A 15,656-nucleotide genomic window follows, 5' to 3' on the forward strand; every position below is an offset into this window, starting at 1 on the left:
TATATATATATATATTTTTAAACACATAACATGTAAAATGATACACATACCATGAAATAGAAAATTTGATGGTTATGTCAAAGGTTCAGTTGGCATATAAACATTACTAATGTAGAGAATATTTTATATAAAAGATAAGAAAAATTTATGCTGACCTTCGCATCATCACCACCGGTCACAATAAACTGACCATCAGGAGAGTATTGCAGACAGGTCATATTGTTGAAATGACCCTGCTGTTTTAAAATGTAGGTCTCACTCTGCCATTCCCATACCAGTAACTGACCGAGGCCACAACAACCCATAGCAATCCAGTCTCCGGTCTTGTTGAATTCCACAGCACCAACTAACTGGTCGGAAATACTGAAAATACAGGTTATAACATTATATCACACACACATCATATATTTATATATATATATATATTGAAGGATACAAATTAGATGATATTTTTTTGAATGCAAAATTGCCATTAGAACAGCAAAAATACTGGTACATCAGTTAAATACCACAAATATAATCAGTTGTACATTTCTTGCATTTTTAGTATATTAAATTATAATGTATATAAATTTTTAGCATGTATATATATATATATATATATCATCATCATCATCATCATCGTTTAACGTCCGCTTTCCATGCTAGCATGGGTTGGACGATTTGACTGAGGACTGGTGAAACCGGATGGCAACACCAGGCTCCAATCTAATTTGGCAGAGTTTCTACAGCTGGATGCCCTTCCTAACGCCAACCACTCAGAGAGTGTAGTGGGTGTTTTTACGTGTTACCCGCACGAAAACGGCCACGCTCGAAATGGTGTCTTTTATGTGCCACCCGCACAAGAGCCAGTCCAGGGGCACTGCCAACGATCTCGCTCGAAAAATAAAAAATGATGATCATCGTTTAATATCTGCTTTCTATGCTGGCATGGGTTAGACGGTTTGACTGAGAACTGACAAGCCAGAAGGCTGCACCAGGTTCCAATCTGATCTGACAAGGTTTCTACAGCTGGATGCCCTTTCTAATGCCAACCACTCCGAGAGTGTAGTGGTGCTTTTTAAATGCCACTGGCACAGGGGCGAGAGGGGGTGGGCATCAACCATGATCAGATGGTGCCTTTTACATGCCACCAGCACAGGAGCCAGTCAAGGCGGCACTGGCATCAGCCACATTTAGATGGTGCTTTTTACATGCTGCCAGCACAGGGACTACAACTGCAATTTCCATTTGATTTGATGTTGATGTAACTTGACCCAACAGCTCTCTTCAACCACGGCATGTCATATATATATGGTTGCATTATTTTGACTGAGATAAGTAAAAGACAATAGATATGAATGTAAGAGTGTGTTTGTTGGTTGGGGTCTCCTCTATTGTTCTACCATCATCATGTGAGTTATTTTATGAATACAAAACAGAAGATCAAGTTGAGAGTATCAGGTATTGATGAGTGAAAAAATGTACCCACCTTAAGGAATGGATAAGATTGGCAACAGGCATCTCGTGGATGAAGAAACAGCCATCTTCAAAGCCAGTCACCAATAAATTAGTTAGTTTATGAAAAGTAGCACTGGTCAGTTTGACTGCCATCTGTGAAGTTCCTTTGTCTCTTGACTGTTTCAAATTACATCTGAAATCATTTGGAAACAAAACAACATGGCTTTAGAACAGAAAATAACCTCACATACTTATTTTATTCTAATATATCGGTGCAAATAAGGCTGTGTACTTGAAGCTCACTTTGCAATCAAAGCTACACACAAGCACACACATAAATGAAGAAAGTGCTTTTGATGGGGGGTACACAATAGCACATGGGTAATAATAGAAATGATGATAATTTTTCTATGGCACAAAGCCTGAAATTTTTCTGGAATGGCTCTCATCAATTGCATCAACCCCAGGGCTTAACTTGTGTTTATTTCATCAATGCCAAAAGGATGAAAGGAAAAGTCAACCTTGGCAGAATATGAACTCAAAACGTAAAGACAAATGAAATGCCATGAAGCATTTTGTGAATGGGCCAACAGTTCTGCTAGCTTAATAATAATAATAATAATAATCCTTTCAATTATAGGCACAAGGCCTGAAATTTGGAGAGAGGGGACTAATCAATTACACTGACCCCAGTGTTTCACTGCTACTTAATTTGTTGACCCCAAAAGGATGAAAAGTAAAGTTGACCTCAGCGGAATTTGAACCCACAACATAGTGATGGGCAAAATACCTCTAATCATTTCGTCCAGCATGCTAACAATTCTGCCAGCTCACTACCATCTTAATAATAATAATTCTTTCTACTATAGGTACAAAGCCTGACATTTTAGGGGGAGGGGATTAGTCGATTACATCAACCCCAGTGTATCACTGGCACTTAAGAATAACAATAATAATACATTGTCATTGTCATCATCATCTTTCATGTTGGTATGGGTTGGATAGTTTGATAGGATCTCATGGGCCACAAAACTATATTGCACTCCAATGTTTACTTTGGCATGATTTCTGTGGTTGCTTGTCCTTTCTAATGGAAAAGCATACATAAAAACGAATTTGCTGAAGATCTAGAAAGAACAATCATTCATTTTTATTCTTTCTTTCAGAATAACGTTGCGTGTGATGCATACCATTGCAATTACAGTTCTCGCAAGACTCCAAAAATGTAGACTACTCACCAAATGATCGTTACTAAACAACCATTCTGTTTTTAATGTTCTCTGCTTTTCTCTAAAGCAAACATCAAAAAGCCTCATCCAGAAGGCTGACAGTATTTTCCACTCCACCACAGGGAAATACAATTTTGACATAGTTGTAGAGTAAACAGAAGGAATGTCTCCTCACCTATGACCTTTCTTGTAAATGATCTTGTTCTTCACACGGTCATCTTCCACTTCTTGGCGGCGACGTTTTTGGGCCTCTGTAACAGAAGATTTACAAGCACAACGTTAAAATTTACCAGTATACACATTTTGTTCTTTTCTACTCTAGGCACAAGGCCTGCAATTTTGGGGGAGGGGAACAGTCAATTAGATTAATATTATTATTATTATATAGCACACCACATAAAAATGCCTGTTGTATTGTCAATCACCCACTTTTTATCTCATGGTTGAGCGTTAAACAAACTCCCTTACAATATATTTAATTACCTGCCTTTGTATTATGAGGCAGAATGCTGCACAAAATGCCGCATGGAATTCGATTGTCTCCCCTTTAACATTTGAAATTCAAACACCACTAGAGGTCTCATATGCTCTTCTTCTTGTAATCGATAAAATTAAGAAGAATTTGAAATATTAAAGTATGGATTAATTCAACAGCACCACCAAAAGTGTGCGTTTGTGTCTTGTGAGGAATCGTTACTATAATTATATTTGGGATTGTGGGTGGTAGAACTGGCAGAGTGCCAAGACAAAATGCTTATGGGATTTTACTCATCAACATCACTAAGAGTCCATAAGATAATTACATGATTTGCATGTCGTTTGAACATTAGATAATTTACCATTCCCTACTTAAAGATGAGCTTGTACATACACACACACACACACTAGTTTAATCATCATCATCTTCATCATCACATGACTTCCACTATCATCAATAGGACAGCTTCATTTACATTAGAAATACATTCAGGAAAGGTATGAAAGCCTCTTTTCACCTATTACCCCAACCCCATCCATCTATCTCCACCCATTATTCCAGGTAGGGTCATGGAAGGGAGAGTCTTTAGATGCCTCCTCAATAGGGTCCTATTTGAAGAAATCATCATTAACCTCCTGGCTGGATTCTCAAATGTGATTGGCCGAGACTACGGATATTATCCAACTATTTCATTCCTGGTCCACCCCTAAGTCTCCTGTCAGTCTGCAGAATCCATCTTGTGATTCTTTTCTGTGACATTCTAATCCCAAGTCTGTAATACCAGAGCTGTAACGCTCAAAAATCTTTTTTTTTAATCTTAAAAATTGAAGCATAAAAACAAAAAAGATTGAATGAAAAAAAGGAAGGACAAAAAGGTACCTGTAGACTGTTCTTCATCCGCATCGTCAGCATCTTTTTTAATTTCTTTTCCAGAAGATTCCAGTCCATCCAACCCAGTATTACATTCCCAGTAATTCACAATTCCATTTGCTGCTATTGTGTAAAGCTGAACAAAAAGACAAGTTAAGGAATTCCAAAACTATTTCAGAAGGAAATTTTACATTTTTATTGACTTCTCTAGTGCTGACACCACAAGAACAGACCCAGTAGACTCTGTAAAGTGGTTGGCATTAGGAAAGGCATCCAGTTGTAGAAGTCATGCCAAAGTAGACATTGGGCCTTAATGCATTCTCTGAATCCCCCTGTCAAACAATCCAACACCTGCCAGTACGGAATGCAGACGATAAATAAAGATGGCCCCTAATTTTTGGATCTGCTTTTATAACCTAAACGGGGTTCAGCTATTTCAGAAGGGAGCGGGTTACAGTCTAGACCTGTAGTTCTCACCCTTTTTTTTTATTTACATATTGACCCCTCCGGTTCCCATTTCACTCAGGTGGACCCTCACAGCCATTCAATGTTTCTGTTGAGAGTAGACATGAAAACAACAATGGTGACGGAATGATTTTATGTGTATGTGTGAGTGTTTGTGTACAAGAGAGGTAGAAAACAAAAAGGATACATTCATAGAATCTTTTTCAAAGAAGGCACCGACTATGCTGTCTGAATGACCTCCAACAGTGTAAATGATGAGATTCTTGAAGGGGATGGCACCATAGACACGGGTTGACATATCTTTGGAGCCAACACATAGAACACTGGAAAGGAAAATAAACATTCATTTTCAAATGGAAGAAGTGGGGGGAATCAAAGTTTATTCAATATAATTAAATTCTAATAACAATGTGCATGTGTGTATGTATGCATGTAAGTGTGTATGACAGTGAGTGCAGCAAGAATGCGTGTATATGCAAGAGTGTGCCATATGTGGGTTTGTATGTATGTGTATAAGAGTGTGTCACTGAATGTGTGTGTGTGTGTATTTGTATGTATATATATAGGTGTGTGTGTGATACTGAGCATGTAACGCTGAGTGAGTGTGAGTATGTATACGTGTGTATATGTAAATGTGTGACACTGAATGAGCGCAAATATGTGTGTTTGTATGTACGCATGTAAACGTGTGTGTACGTACAATTCTTTCTAAAATAAGTGCAAGGCTCAAAGTTCAAAAGGAGGAAGGGAAATAGACAATTATATTGACACCACATTCCTTTCCCAGTACATAACTGGTATTATATATAACTGGCCCCAAAAGATGAAAGGCAAAGTTGGAACTTCAGCAGGATTTGAACTCAGAATATACGGAACCATAAGAAACTGCCACAGAACATTTTTCTCCAATGCTCCATCAATTCTGCCAATCTACCACTATTATATATATGAAGATCATACGATGTTGTTTCATGCTAGTTCATGGCTGATTGATCACACTTATGACCAAACCATGACCAGGCTAACTAAAGTCAAGTTTTCACCCAGCATGCACCATTCATTAACGTTATGTTGAATAACGAAAGCAGCAAAGTTATCTCTCTTACATACATCAACCGATCCCCGAAACAAGCTGTGTTGTGCCCTTGAGCAAGACACTTTATTTCACGTTGCCCTAGTTCACTCAGCTGCAGAAATGACTTGCGGTGTCATTGGTGCCAATTTGTATCAGCCTTTGGATAACATCGGTGGGGGTAAAGGGGTGGAAAAGGGAGGCTGGGTATGCATGGGAGAATGCTGGTCTTCTACAAACAACCTTGCCCAGACTCGAGCCTTGCAGAGGAACTTTCTAGGTGCAATCCCATGGTCATTCATGACCAGAAGGGGGTCTTTACCCTTTATACACTAGCCGACATCTTTGAGAAATACCAGAATCTGAATTGAAAAAACAGTATTGGGGCCTGTGTCTGTAACATTCATTTAATTAAGCTCGCAAATGGGGATATATTTGGGAGAATTTAAATTACAATCAAAGCCCTTCTTTGGTGAGAAAAATTATTTAGGATAGAATTTAATAAATAAATGTGCCCTTTTAAAGCCTAGCCAGGCTTATGAGCCCGGCTTCCCGGTTTCAATGGCGCATGTGTTCCCCAGCTGGACGGGACTCCAGTCCATCGCAGCGTTACTCATTTTTGCCAGCTGAGTGGACTGGAGCAACGTGAAATGAAGTGTTTTGCTCAAGAACACAACGCGTCGCCCGGTCCAGGAATCGAAACCACAATCTTACGATCATGGTGTTGACACCCTAACCACTAGGCCACGTGCCTTCACAGGATAGAATTTACTCTGCAAAAAACGATTTTTGCTTGAAACATCAGTTTCCACATTTCCCCACAACAGACAAGATTATTCAATATTTTTGACCTACAGCCGCTAACGACCCTCACCTGCATCCAACCTTTATTTTAACTTGGTACTACGCATCCAAAGGATCATACCTGCACCTCCACACTGTCCTTCAGGGGTCTCTCCTACACTCACTCATGTTAAAGATTATTAAACAACAACAACAACAAAACCAAGAAAATAGACAAAAAAGTAAAAATCCACTGACCGTGAATCTGAACTCCAATCGATACAAACATTGTCGTCGTAAGCCCCATAGAGGGCTCGTAGTAGTCTGAAGGGGTTGAAATTCATTTGTTTGCAAGGAGCACTATACAAAAGGACTTTGTCCCCTTTAGCAACAGCAAACTTCCTGCAAAATGAAAAAAGAAAATTATTATTATTTTTTTGTTTTATTATTTCACTTGTTTCAGTCATTAGACTTGGCCATGCTGGGGCATCGCCTTGAAGAATATAAAGTTGAATGTATTGACCCCAGTACTTTTTTTTTAAGCCTGGTACTCATTCTATTGATCACTTTTGCTGAACTGCTAAGTTATCGGGATGTAAACACACCAACAGCGGTTGTCAAGCAGTGGAGGGGAGGGGACAAACAAACAAACACCCACACACATATATATATATAGGGCTTCTTTTAACTTCTCTCTACAAAAGTCACTCACAAGGATTTGGTTGGCCTGAGGTCTATAGTAGAAGACACTTGCCCAAGGTGCCACGCAATGGGACTGAACCCAGAACCATGTGGTTGGGAAGCAAGCATCTTACCACACAGCCACATCAATAACTATAACAGCTTCAACAACAAACAGCTTTATCTGTTACTGGTTGCATTGGATGTCATTATTTTTAACAATGAAGGGTTAAAAACCAATGCCATATTCCAAAGTAATCCGATTCCATAATAAACAATATAGAGAAAAAGACTGGAAGTACAAAGGTCACGAGTTCAAACTGCATTGTATTCGGCTGCTGAAGCCCAGTGGTTCTCATCCATTTTTTTGCATACGGACCCCTTTGGTTCCTATTCTATTCTATGAACCCTCCTGACCATTCTCCGTGTCATCATCATCATTTAACGTACACTTTCCATACTGGCATGAGTAGGATGGTTTAACATTCTGTAGAGTAGATATTTATTATTCTACAACAAGAATTGTAACGACTGTGACTTTGAAGTTTTGGCCTGCTCAGCCAAAGTCACGTTGGCATTATATAGTATCTGTTAAGTTAAAATTTTCCATGGTAGGTGGAGCTCTGTTGAATGGTAATTAAGTTGTAAAGCAGGTCAGATTGGTACAATATAAAAGGAAACATGAATACTCACTTGCCATTAGGACTGAATTTGACACAGTGCACTGGACTGTGGAAGTGGAATCGGTGCAACACACTGCGACTAATGAGACTACACAGCAACGCCTCTCCCTCTAGAATAAAAAGCAAACAGCATATTTGGTACAGAAAACTTAGAAATATTTAAACCTACAGACACCCACTCAATCACACGCAAAAATGATCCTACGTACAGCAGGCTACTGACCACCAAACTAAAGGAATTGATTTTTGACCCTTTTTCCCGTCCCTTAACAAATAAACTCCCCTCTTTATCGTTGTACTCACCTTCATTGACCAAAATAAGTGTGTAGCCATCTGGGGATGCAGCAATATGAGTAATATTCCGACTGCTTTCAATAGGCAGGGTCTCTGATTTATTACTGAGAAGGAGAAAGAGAAATGATGATGATAATAATAATAATAATAATCCTTTCTACTACAGGCACATAGCCTGAAATTTCAGGGGTTGGAGGCTAATCAATTACATTGACCCCAGTGCATAACTGGTACTTATTTCATTGGTCCTGAAAGGATGAAAGGAAAATACGACCTCAGCAGAATTTGAACCCAGGATGTAAGGCCGGCTGAAATGCCACTAAGCATTTCAACTGGCGAATTTGCCAGCTTGTTGCCTTAATAATGATAATAATACTGAAGGCACAGGGGCCTAAAATTTTGTGGGGAGGGAGTTAGTCAATTACATCAACCCCAGTGTTTCATTGGTACTTAATTTACCAACCCCAAAAGGGTGAAAGGCAAAATCGACTTTGACGGGATTTTTTTTTACTTAATTTTGAGAGCAGTCAGGTTAATTTCAGATATTCTCATTTTAAAAAATCATCTCTGGCTAATCATTGAGAGGACGTTGGTGTTGCCTTGGCAGAGGTTTGCGCTCTCTGAATGCTCTTGTTATTATTATTATTACCTCTACATTACCCAAGGCAGAGGTATTGTTTTCAATCGTGTTTGTTTGTTTGTCCTTGGACAAGGTATCTCAAGAACCACTGGATGGATTCAGATGAAACTTTCAGGGATGTTTGGCCTCGTGACTGGCACGAACTGATTAGATTTTGGGATCGATCCAGAACCGGACAAGGATTCTGAATTATTTTTCCGTTCTTCTTTTTACTTAATTTTTGAGAACGGTCGGGTTCATTTTTAGTATTCTCATTTGTGTGAACAGTCGAGGTTATTTCAGATATTCTCATCTTAAAAATCATCTCTGATTAATTGTTGAGAGGATGTTGGTGTTGCCTTGGGAGAGGTTTGCGCTCTCTGAGTGCTCTTGTTATTGTTATGATATGGATTTATTTTATTAGCCAGAAGGGCCAAAAACATTGGTAACAGTACAAGGATGAAATACAAAATCAGAAGGAAGACTTACAAGAAGCAAAACAGGGAGATCACAATAATAACAATAATAATAATAATAATAATAATAAGCAAGAAAAAAAACAAAAAATAATAATAAATAAACAACAAGAACCCTAAAAACAGGGATCTACCACACAGGGTCATTCAAGACACCCATACAAGCCTTCAGATTACCCTGACACACCAAAGTGAGTGCCCTCTTCCAGATTATACCTGGATTCTCAGAGGCTCTTTTAGCCACACAAACAGCATGACTTTCACCTAATTTTCATAAAAATTCTCTCTTCTGCACCATCACCTTATTCTTCCAGTGGTACCTGAAGATGCTGCTGAGAGCTTGGTCTGAAAGAAGAAACTATGTCAACCACACAACCACCATAGCGATAGCCGTTGAAATGAAGGCTAAACGGTTCTTCTTTGTGAAACGCAAGAAGCAGGTCGATCTTTACCGAGAGAGAGACCCAGCTGATGGCTTGGATTCGTGTTACGTGCGATAACAGCTGTTCAACATAAGCCACAAATTGTCGATGAACAGACACTGAGCAAATGTGTGTAGGGCTGGTTTGGGGCTCTGTTCTCATTTCAAACAAACCCTGACATAACAGTGGCTGATATAAAATGCTAAATAGTGAATAGATTTCTCCAGTTACACTTTACATTGAATGTAGAGAGTAAAAGATAGAGGGGCAGGATGAGTGAGGTATAACTTTATGACAAATACGCATTTCCTCATGAAGCTTGGCAGAGATAGGTTTCTAGTAAAGCAGACTGTGGTTATCCTTTTTTCTTTTATCTTTTACTTGCTTTAGTCATTAGACTATGGCCAGGTTGGGGCACTATCTTGAAAAAAATTTTAGTCGAATGAATCAGCCCCAGAATTTAATTATTTTTTAAAACTTGGTATTTATTCTATCGGTTCCTTTTGCTGAACTGCTAAGTTTCAGGAACATAAACACTAGCAACAGTGGAGGACGGGGGCAAACAGAAACAGACAGACATCTTTCAGTTTTAGTCTACCAAATCCACTCACAAGGCTTTGGTCGGCCCAAGACTAAAGTAAAATACACTCGCCCAAGGCACCATAGAGTGGGACTGAACCTGGAACCATGTGGTTGGAAAGCAAGCTTCTTACCACAAAGCCATGCTGATAAAACTTAGTGAAGTAATAATAACATTAATTGGAAACATACGAAAGAGAAATTTCTTTTGTTTAATTTAATTTCAAGGATGAAGATATTTTGAAAATTAACATTTGTTTCATCAGTTTGTATAAGTCCCAAAATATTTGACAAAAGTTAAATCACAATTATTGCTTGTATGCTTTATTTCCTGATATTACTCATGGTGACAAAAGCATACTTCTAAAGTTTCTTTTAATATAACGAGCAGCGCTCTAGTATTTAACGACTATTAATTCTTTATACAACATACTGAGACAAGTGTTACTAAGTACCACACATAAATTATGTGAAGTACTTTTAACAGCACAAATAGCCAAAGCTCTATAGAGCTCCACTCTGGAATGCAGAGATAGCATGCAATAAAACTAAAACTACGGAAACAATTTTATTTCTAACATGTAGGTGTAGGTGTGGTTGTGTGGTAAGAAGTTTGCTTCCCAACCACGTGGTTCTGGGTTCAGTCCCACTGTGTGGCACCTCGGGCAAGTGTCTTCTACTGTAACCTCTGGCCAACCAAAGCCTTGTGAGTGAATTTAGAAGATGGAAACTGAAAGAAGCCTATCATCATCATCAACATTGTTTAATGTCTGCTTTCCATGCTAGCATGGGTTGGACGGTTTAACTGAGGACTGGTGAACCAGATGGCTACACCAGGCTCCAATCTGATTTGGCAGAGTTTCTACAGCTGGATGCCCTTCCTAACACCAACCACACAGACAAATAAATATTTATACCGCTGACGTGGCCAGTGGAATGTTAAAATGCAAAAAGCACATTGTGATCAGCGATGTAATAACAAGATCCGATAGTTTGGTCAATACCGAGATGAATATCTATACACGCACACACAAAGATATATGTCCATTTCATGCTGATTGTTGGAAAAAAACCCCAGAGCACTTGATACCATAGTGGGTAGAGCACTTAATAATATTTAATTTTGGTTGGGTAAGCGTCTTGTAGAGGGCCTTCAGGCAAGTTATGGCTGTTGACTTACTTGAAGACCTTGTGTACACACAGATGGAACTCAAAGCAACAAGACAAGGGACTCGACCAAAATAAGAGAGAGAGAGATTGAGAGAAATAAAACTGATAAAGTACTTACTTTTTTAAATCAAAGACAGTGATCCGGTTCCCAACAGGACTAATCACACAGCCACCGTCAGGAGTAAAAGCAAGGTTACCACGACGATATACAGACCCCAAAAGATTTGAGAACTGGAAAACAAAAAAAATATAAGAGAAATGATAAACATTACAAGATTCTTCTCCCACTCGTGACAGACAGAGAGCCACAAATGTATGGGGAAGATGGATACTAACCCCAGTACATGACTGGTACTTATTTCATCAACTACATAATAAATTACAGCCATAACTGACTCCCAACAGTATTTGGGATTCAGAATGGTACAGACAAGCATGGCTATGTGGTTGAGAAGTCAACTTCCAAACTCCATGTGGTTTTGGGTCTTCTGCACAGATAGAAACTGAAAGAAGCCTATCATAAATATACACATACATACATGTGTGTGTGTGTGTGTGTGTGCAAGCATGGCTGATTAGTTAAGAAGCCTGTTTCCCATCTACATGGTTTTGGATTCAGTCTCACTACATTGCACCTTAGGCAAGTGTCTTCTACTACAGCCTAGAGCCAACCAAACACTTGTGAATGGAAACTAAAAGAAGCCCACGGTATGTATTATCATTATCATTTAATGTCCATTTTCTATGCTGGCATGTCAGAGGACTGCACTAAACCCGATTGTCCGTTTTGGCATGGTTTATACAGCAAAAGTCCTTCCTACCACCAACCACTTTACAGAACAGACTGGGTACTTTCTAAGTAGTACCAGCACCAGTGAGGCCTGCTTTGGCATGGTTTTTATAGTTGTATGCCCTTCCAAATACCAACCAAGTTGACAGTAGTGAGGCTTGAGCAGCAGGGATTATCTGAGAACAACATTCAACAGTCTTAGTTCACCTAGCAAGAACCGGATCATCTAGGAATGTTACCTGTGCTAGACCAACATTCTAGATTGTTTTGGTTCACTCAGCTGTCAGTAAAAGGTACCAGATCATACGGAAATGTTACCCTGAAATACATGTGGGTCCTGTTCAAAGGAAGTTTTATTCTCTATCCATTTCATTGATTGCACTTCACCCTTTAGCATTCAGATTACCCCGTCAAATGTAATATTTAATCATTAAAAAAAATTTTCTGAATCAACCATAGCTTCAAGATTTCAGTGATGTGACTTTATTTTTAGAATGATATTCTGGGTAGATGTGAGAGGCCAGCTCTGGCTAGTTTGAACATAAAACAGGTAGAATGTTTTGGCCAGATCTGGCCAGTTTTAAATGCTAGAGGGGTGAGGTAGTGATGGACAAGATGATCAAATATTAAATCAAGTGAGAGAAGTCTACTTATAATGGTACTAAATACAACAAAGCCTATTTTAGCCAGTTTACAGCCAGCAACATTAATTCGTTAGCATATCATCATGTTTCTGAAAACAAGACAGCTTTGTACTTGCTGTATAATACCAAGTATTTATTTTACATCCTATTCTCATTAACTTTCCATTAACCCAAACTCTCGCATAAACATCTTCCATCATCCTTATATAGTTTGCGGTACAATCATCTTGCCATGACCTCTTTTACATCCTTGTTGTTTATTGTTCTCATTATTTAATTGTAATTAATTGCGAGATGGAAATTTAACTATGTAGTAATAGGTTAATAATAATGATAATTCTTTCCACTAAAGGCACAAGGCCTGAAATTTTATGGGAGGGGACAAGTGGATTACATTGGCCCCCAGTGCATAACTGGTACTTATTTCATAGACTCCGAAAGGATGAAAGGTAAAGTCGACCTTGGTGGAATTTGAACTCAGAATGTAAGGATGGAGGAAATGCTGCTAAGCATTTTGCCTGGCGTGCTAACGATTCTGCCAGCTGCCACCTTGTTAACAACAACAGCAACAATTGGTCTCTTTTGCCAAGCTGCTTAGTTACAGGGACATAAGCAAACCAATGCCAGTTGTCAATCAGTGGTAGGGAACAAACACAACACAAAGATATGTACGAAGGGGCCCTGAAAAATTCCTGGATTTAAGGGTATCGTGAAAGGCCTAGTTGGAGGCCCAACCTTCCAAGTTCTTTTACAGGGCTTAGAAAAACTGAAAGACTGCTGCAGTAAGTGTGTGAATCTAGAGAAGGAAATGTGTTGAATAAATTAACTGATCCTCCTGTATTTTCTTTTACCCAAAGCCAGGAACTTCTTATCACCCCCTCATGTGTGTTTCGTGCGGGTGACATGTAAAAGTAATCACTACACTCTCTGAGTGGTTGGCTTTAGGAAGGGCATCCAGCTGTAGAAACTCTGCCAAATCAGATTGGAGCCTGGTGTTGCCATCCGGTTTCACCAGTCCTCAGTCAAATCGTCCAACCCATGCTAGCATGGAAAGCGGACATTAAACGATGACGATGATGATGATATATATATATATATATATATAGTGGGCTTCTTTCAATTCCATCAACTAAATGTACTCACAAAGCTTTGGTTGGCTCAAGTCTATAGTAGAAGAGACATGCTCAAGGTGTCACACAGTGGGACTGGAACCATGGAACCAAGAAACATGGTTAGGAAGCAATTTCTCCACCACACCTCCACATCCACACCTAAATCATTAAATACATGTTCATTTTTTTTCTTCTTTCTAAGACAGTTTAAAAGCACAATTCAAAGGAAACTGAGCTGTTGTTTCCAACAGGTCAAGCAAGCACGTAGAAGTTTTCCTCATTGGCTCAGGTGGTGAGCTGGCAAGGGATGGGGGGGTGGAAGCGATAGTAATAACAATGTGTGGTAACAGCACTGTAGTAGTAACAGTGATGGTGGTGGCGGTGGTGGTAGTATTGATCCTTGAGATATATTGATAGTCACTGAAGTGGTGGTATTACTGCTGACGATGGCAGTCAGTCATCATTATCACTTATTGATTACCAATACACTATTTTTACTGAAATTACTACTACTACTACCATTACAACTATTTACTACTAATAACAACAATGGTGATGACGATGACGTCTTAAATGTATTTATTGATTGATTACTTTTTTTCTTCTGTTTTTTTTTTGTCCTGTCTACTTGTTTCTTATATGGGTAATCTGTACAACAATATTAAAACCATAACTTGTTTGCTCACTCTATGTCTTCATGGCTAGTATTGCAGTCAAACAGCAAACTGAGGTGAATAATAATAATAATAATAATAATAATAATAATAATAATGATAATAATAATGATGATGATGACGATGATGGTTTCAAACTTTGGCACAAGGCCTGCAATTTTGGGGGAGGTGGGGGGGGCAAGCCTATTACATCAACCTAAGTATTCGACTGGTACTCTTTATCGACCCTGAAAGGTTTGAAAGGCAAAGTCAACCTCAGCAGAATTTGAACTCAGAATTATGTTACGGGGACATAAACACACCAACACCGGTTGCCAAGTGATGGCAAGGGACAAACCCAGACACAAGGACAGACAGACAGACACACTCACACACACACATATATACATGACCAGCTTCTTTCAGCTTCCGTCTACCAAATCCACTCACAAGGCTTTGGTAGGCCCGAGGCTATAGTGGAAGACACTTGCCCAAGGTGCCATGCAATGGGACTGAACCCAGAACCATGTGGATGGGAAGCATCACACAGCCACACTTGCGCCTGTGATGATGATGACAATTAAAACTTTGGTAACCTCTAAACAAAGCTACATTTCATTTATCAGTCACTCAGTAAAACTTTATTGTATTATCTCCAATCCCAGCCCTGAGGAAAATAAAATAAAATAAAATAAATATCAGAAACTACATAACTATATTTAGACAAAACAAAAAAAAAAAAAAAAAAAAAAAAAAAAAAAAAAAAAAAAAATACAAAACAAGAACGAATCTGTATCAATGACATATTTATTGATTGAAACAACTGGGTGTGTGTGTGTGGGTGTTAATTAGGAATTTATAATAACAAAACCAAAATAAAACTACCACTAACACTACTGTTATTGTTGTCGTTAAATTACATCTGTCAATACAATATTATGCAACAAATTGCAACTATCTTTATAATAATAATAATTATTATTATAATTAAGGTGACCAGCTGGCAGACTCGTTAGCACTCCAGGAGAAGACGCTTTGTGGCATTTCAAGCGTTGGGCCTCACAGAGACAAAGTGGTCGAGTTCCTTTCGAGTGTTGGGCCTCACAGAGACAAAGTGGTCGAGTTCCTTTCGAGTGTTGGGCCTCACAGAGACAAAGTGGTCGAGTTCCTTTCGAGTGTTGGGCCTCACAGAGACA

At 38.9% G+C, this 15,656-nt stretch overlaps 1 protein-coding gene across 2 annotated transcripts in view; it reads right to left on the reverse strand.

Annotated features, from left to right (window-relative positions):
* The window catches only part of LOC106869265 (periodic tryptophan protein 2 homolog), a 43,417-nt gene that overhangs the window by 8,124 nt on the left and 19,637 nt on the right, over nt 1-15,656 (reverse strand). For both annotated transcript variants that reach the window (XM_014914933.2, XM_014914932.2), the window contains exons 2-10: nt 11,380-11,492; nt 8,005-8,099; nt 7,712-7,811; nt 6,596-6,739; nt 4,670-4,805; nt 4,027-4,153; nt 2,845-2,920; nt 1,472-1,633; nt 156-363 (exon numbers count right to left, since the gene is read on the reverse strand). In XM_014914933.2, the coding sequence (XP_014770419.1) occupies nt 156-363; nt 1,472-1,633; nt 2,845-2,920; nt 4,027-4,153; nt 4,670-4,805; nt 6,596-6,739; nt 7,712-7,811; nt 8,005-8,099; nt 11,380-11,492 (1,161 nt within the window). The remainder of the gene's footprint in view (nt 1-155; nt 364-1,471; nt 1,634-2,844; nt 2,921-4,026; nt 4,154-4,669; nt 4,806-6,595; nt 6,740-7,711; nt 7,812-8,004; nt 8,100-11,379; nt 11,493-15,656) is intronic.

The sequence above is a fragment of the Octopus bimaculoides genome, chromosome 13 (genome assembly GCF_001194135.2).
Source record: "Octopus bimaculoides isolate UCB-OBI-ISO-001 chromosome 13, ASM119413v2, whole genome shotgun sequence".
NCBI lineage: Eukaryota > Metazoa > Mollusca > Cephalopoda > Octopoda > Octopodidae > Octopus > Octopus bimaculoides.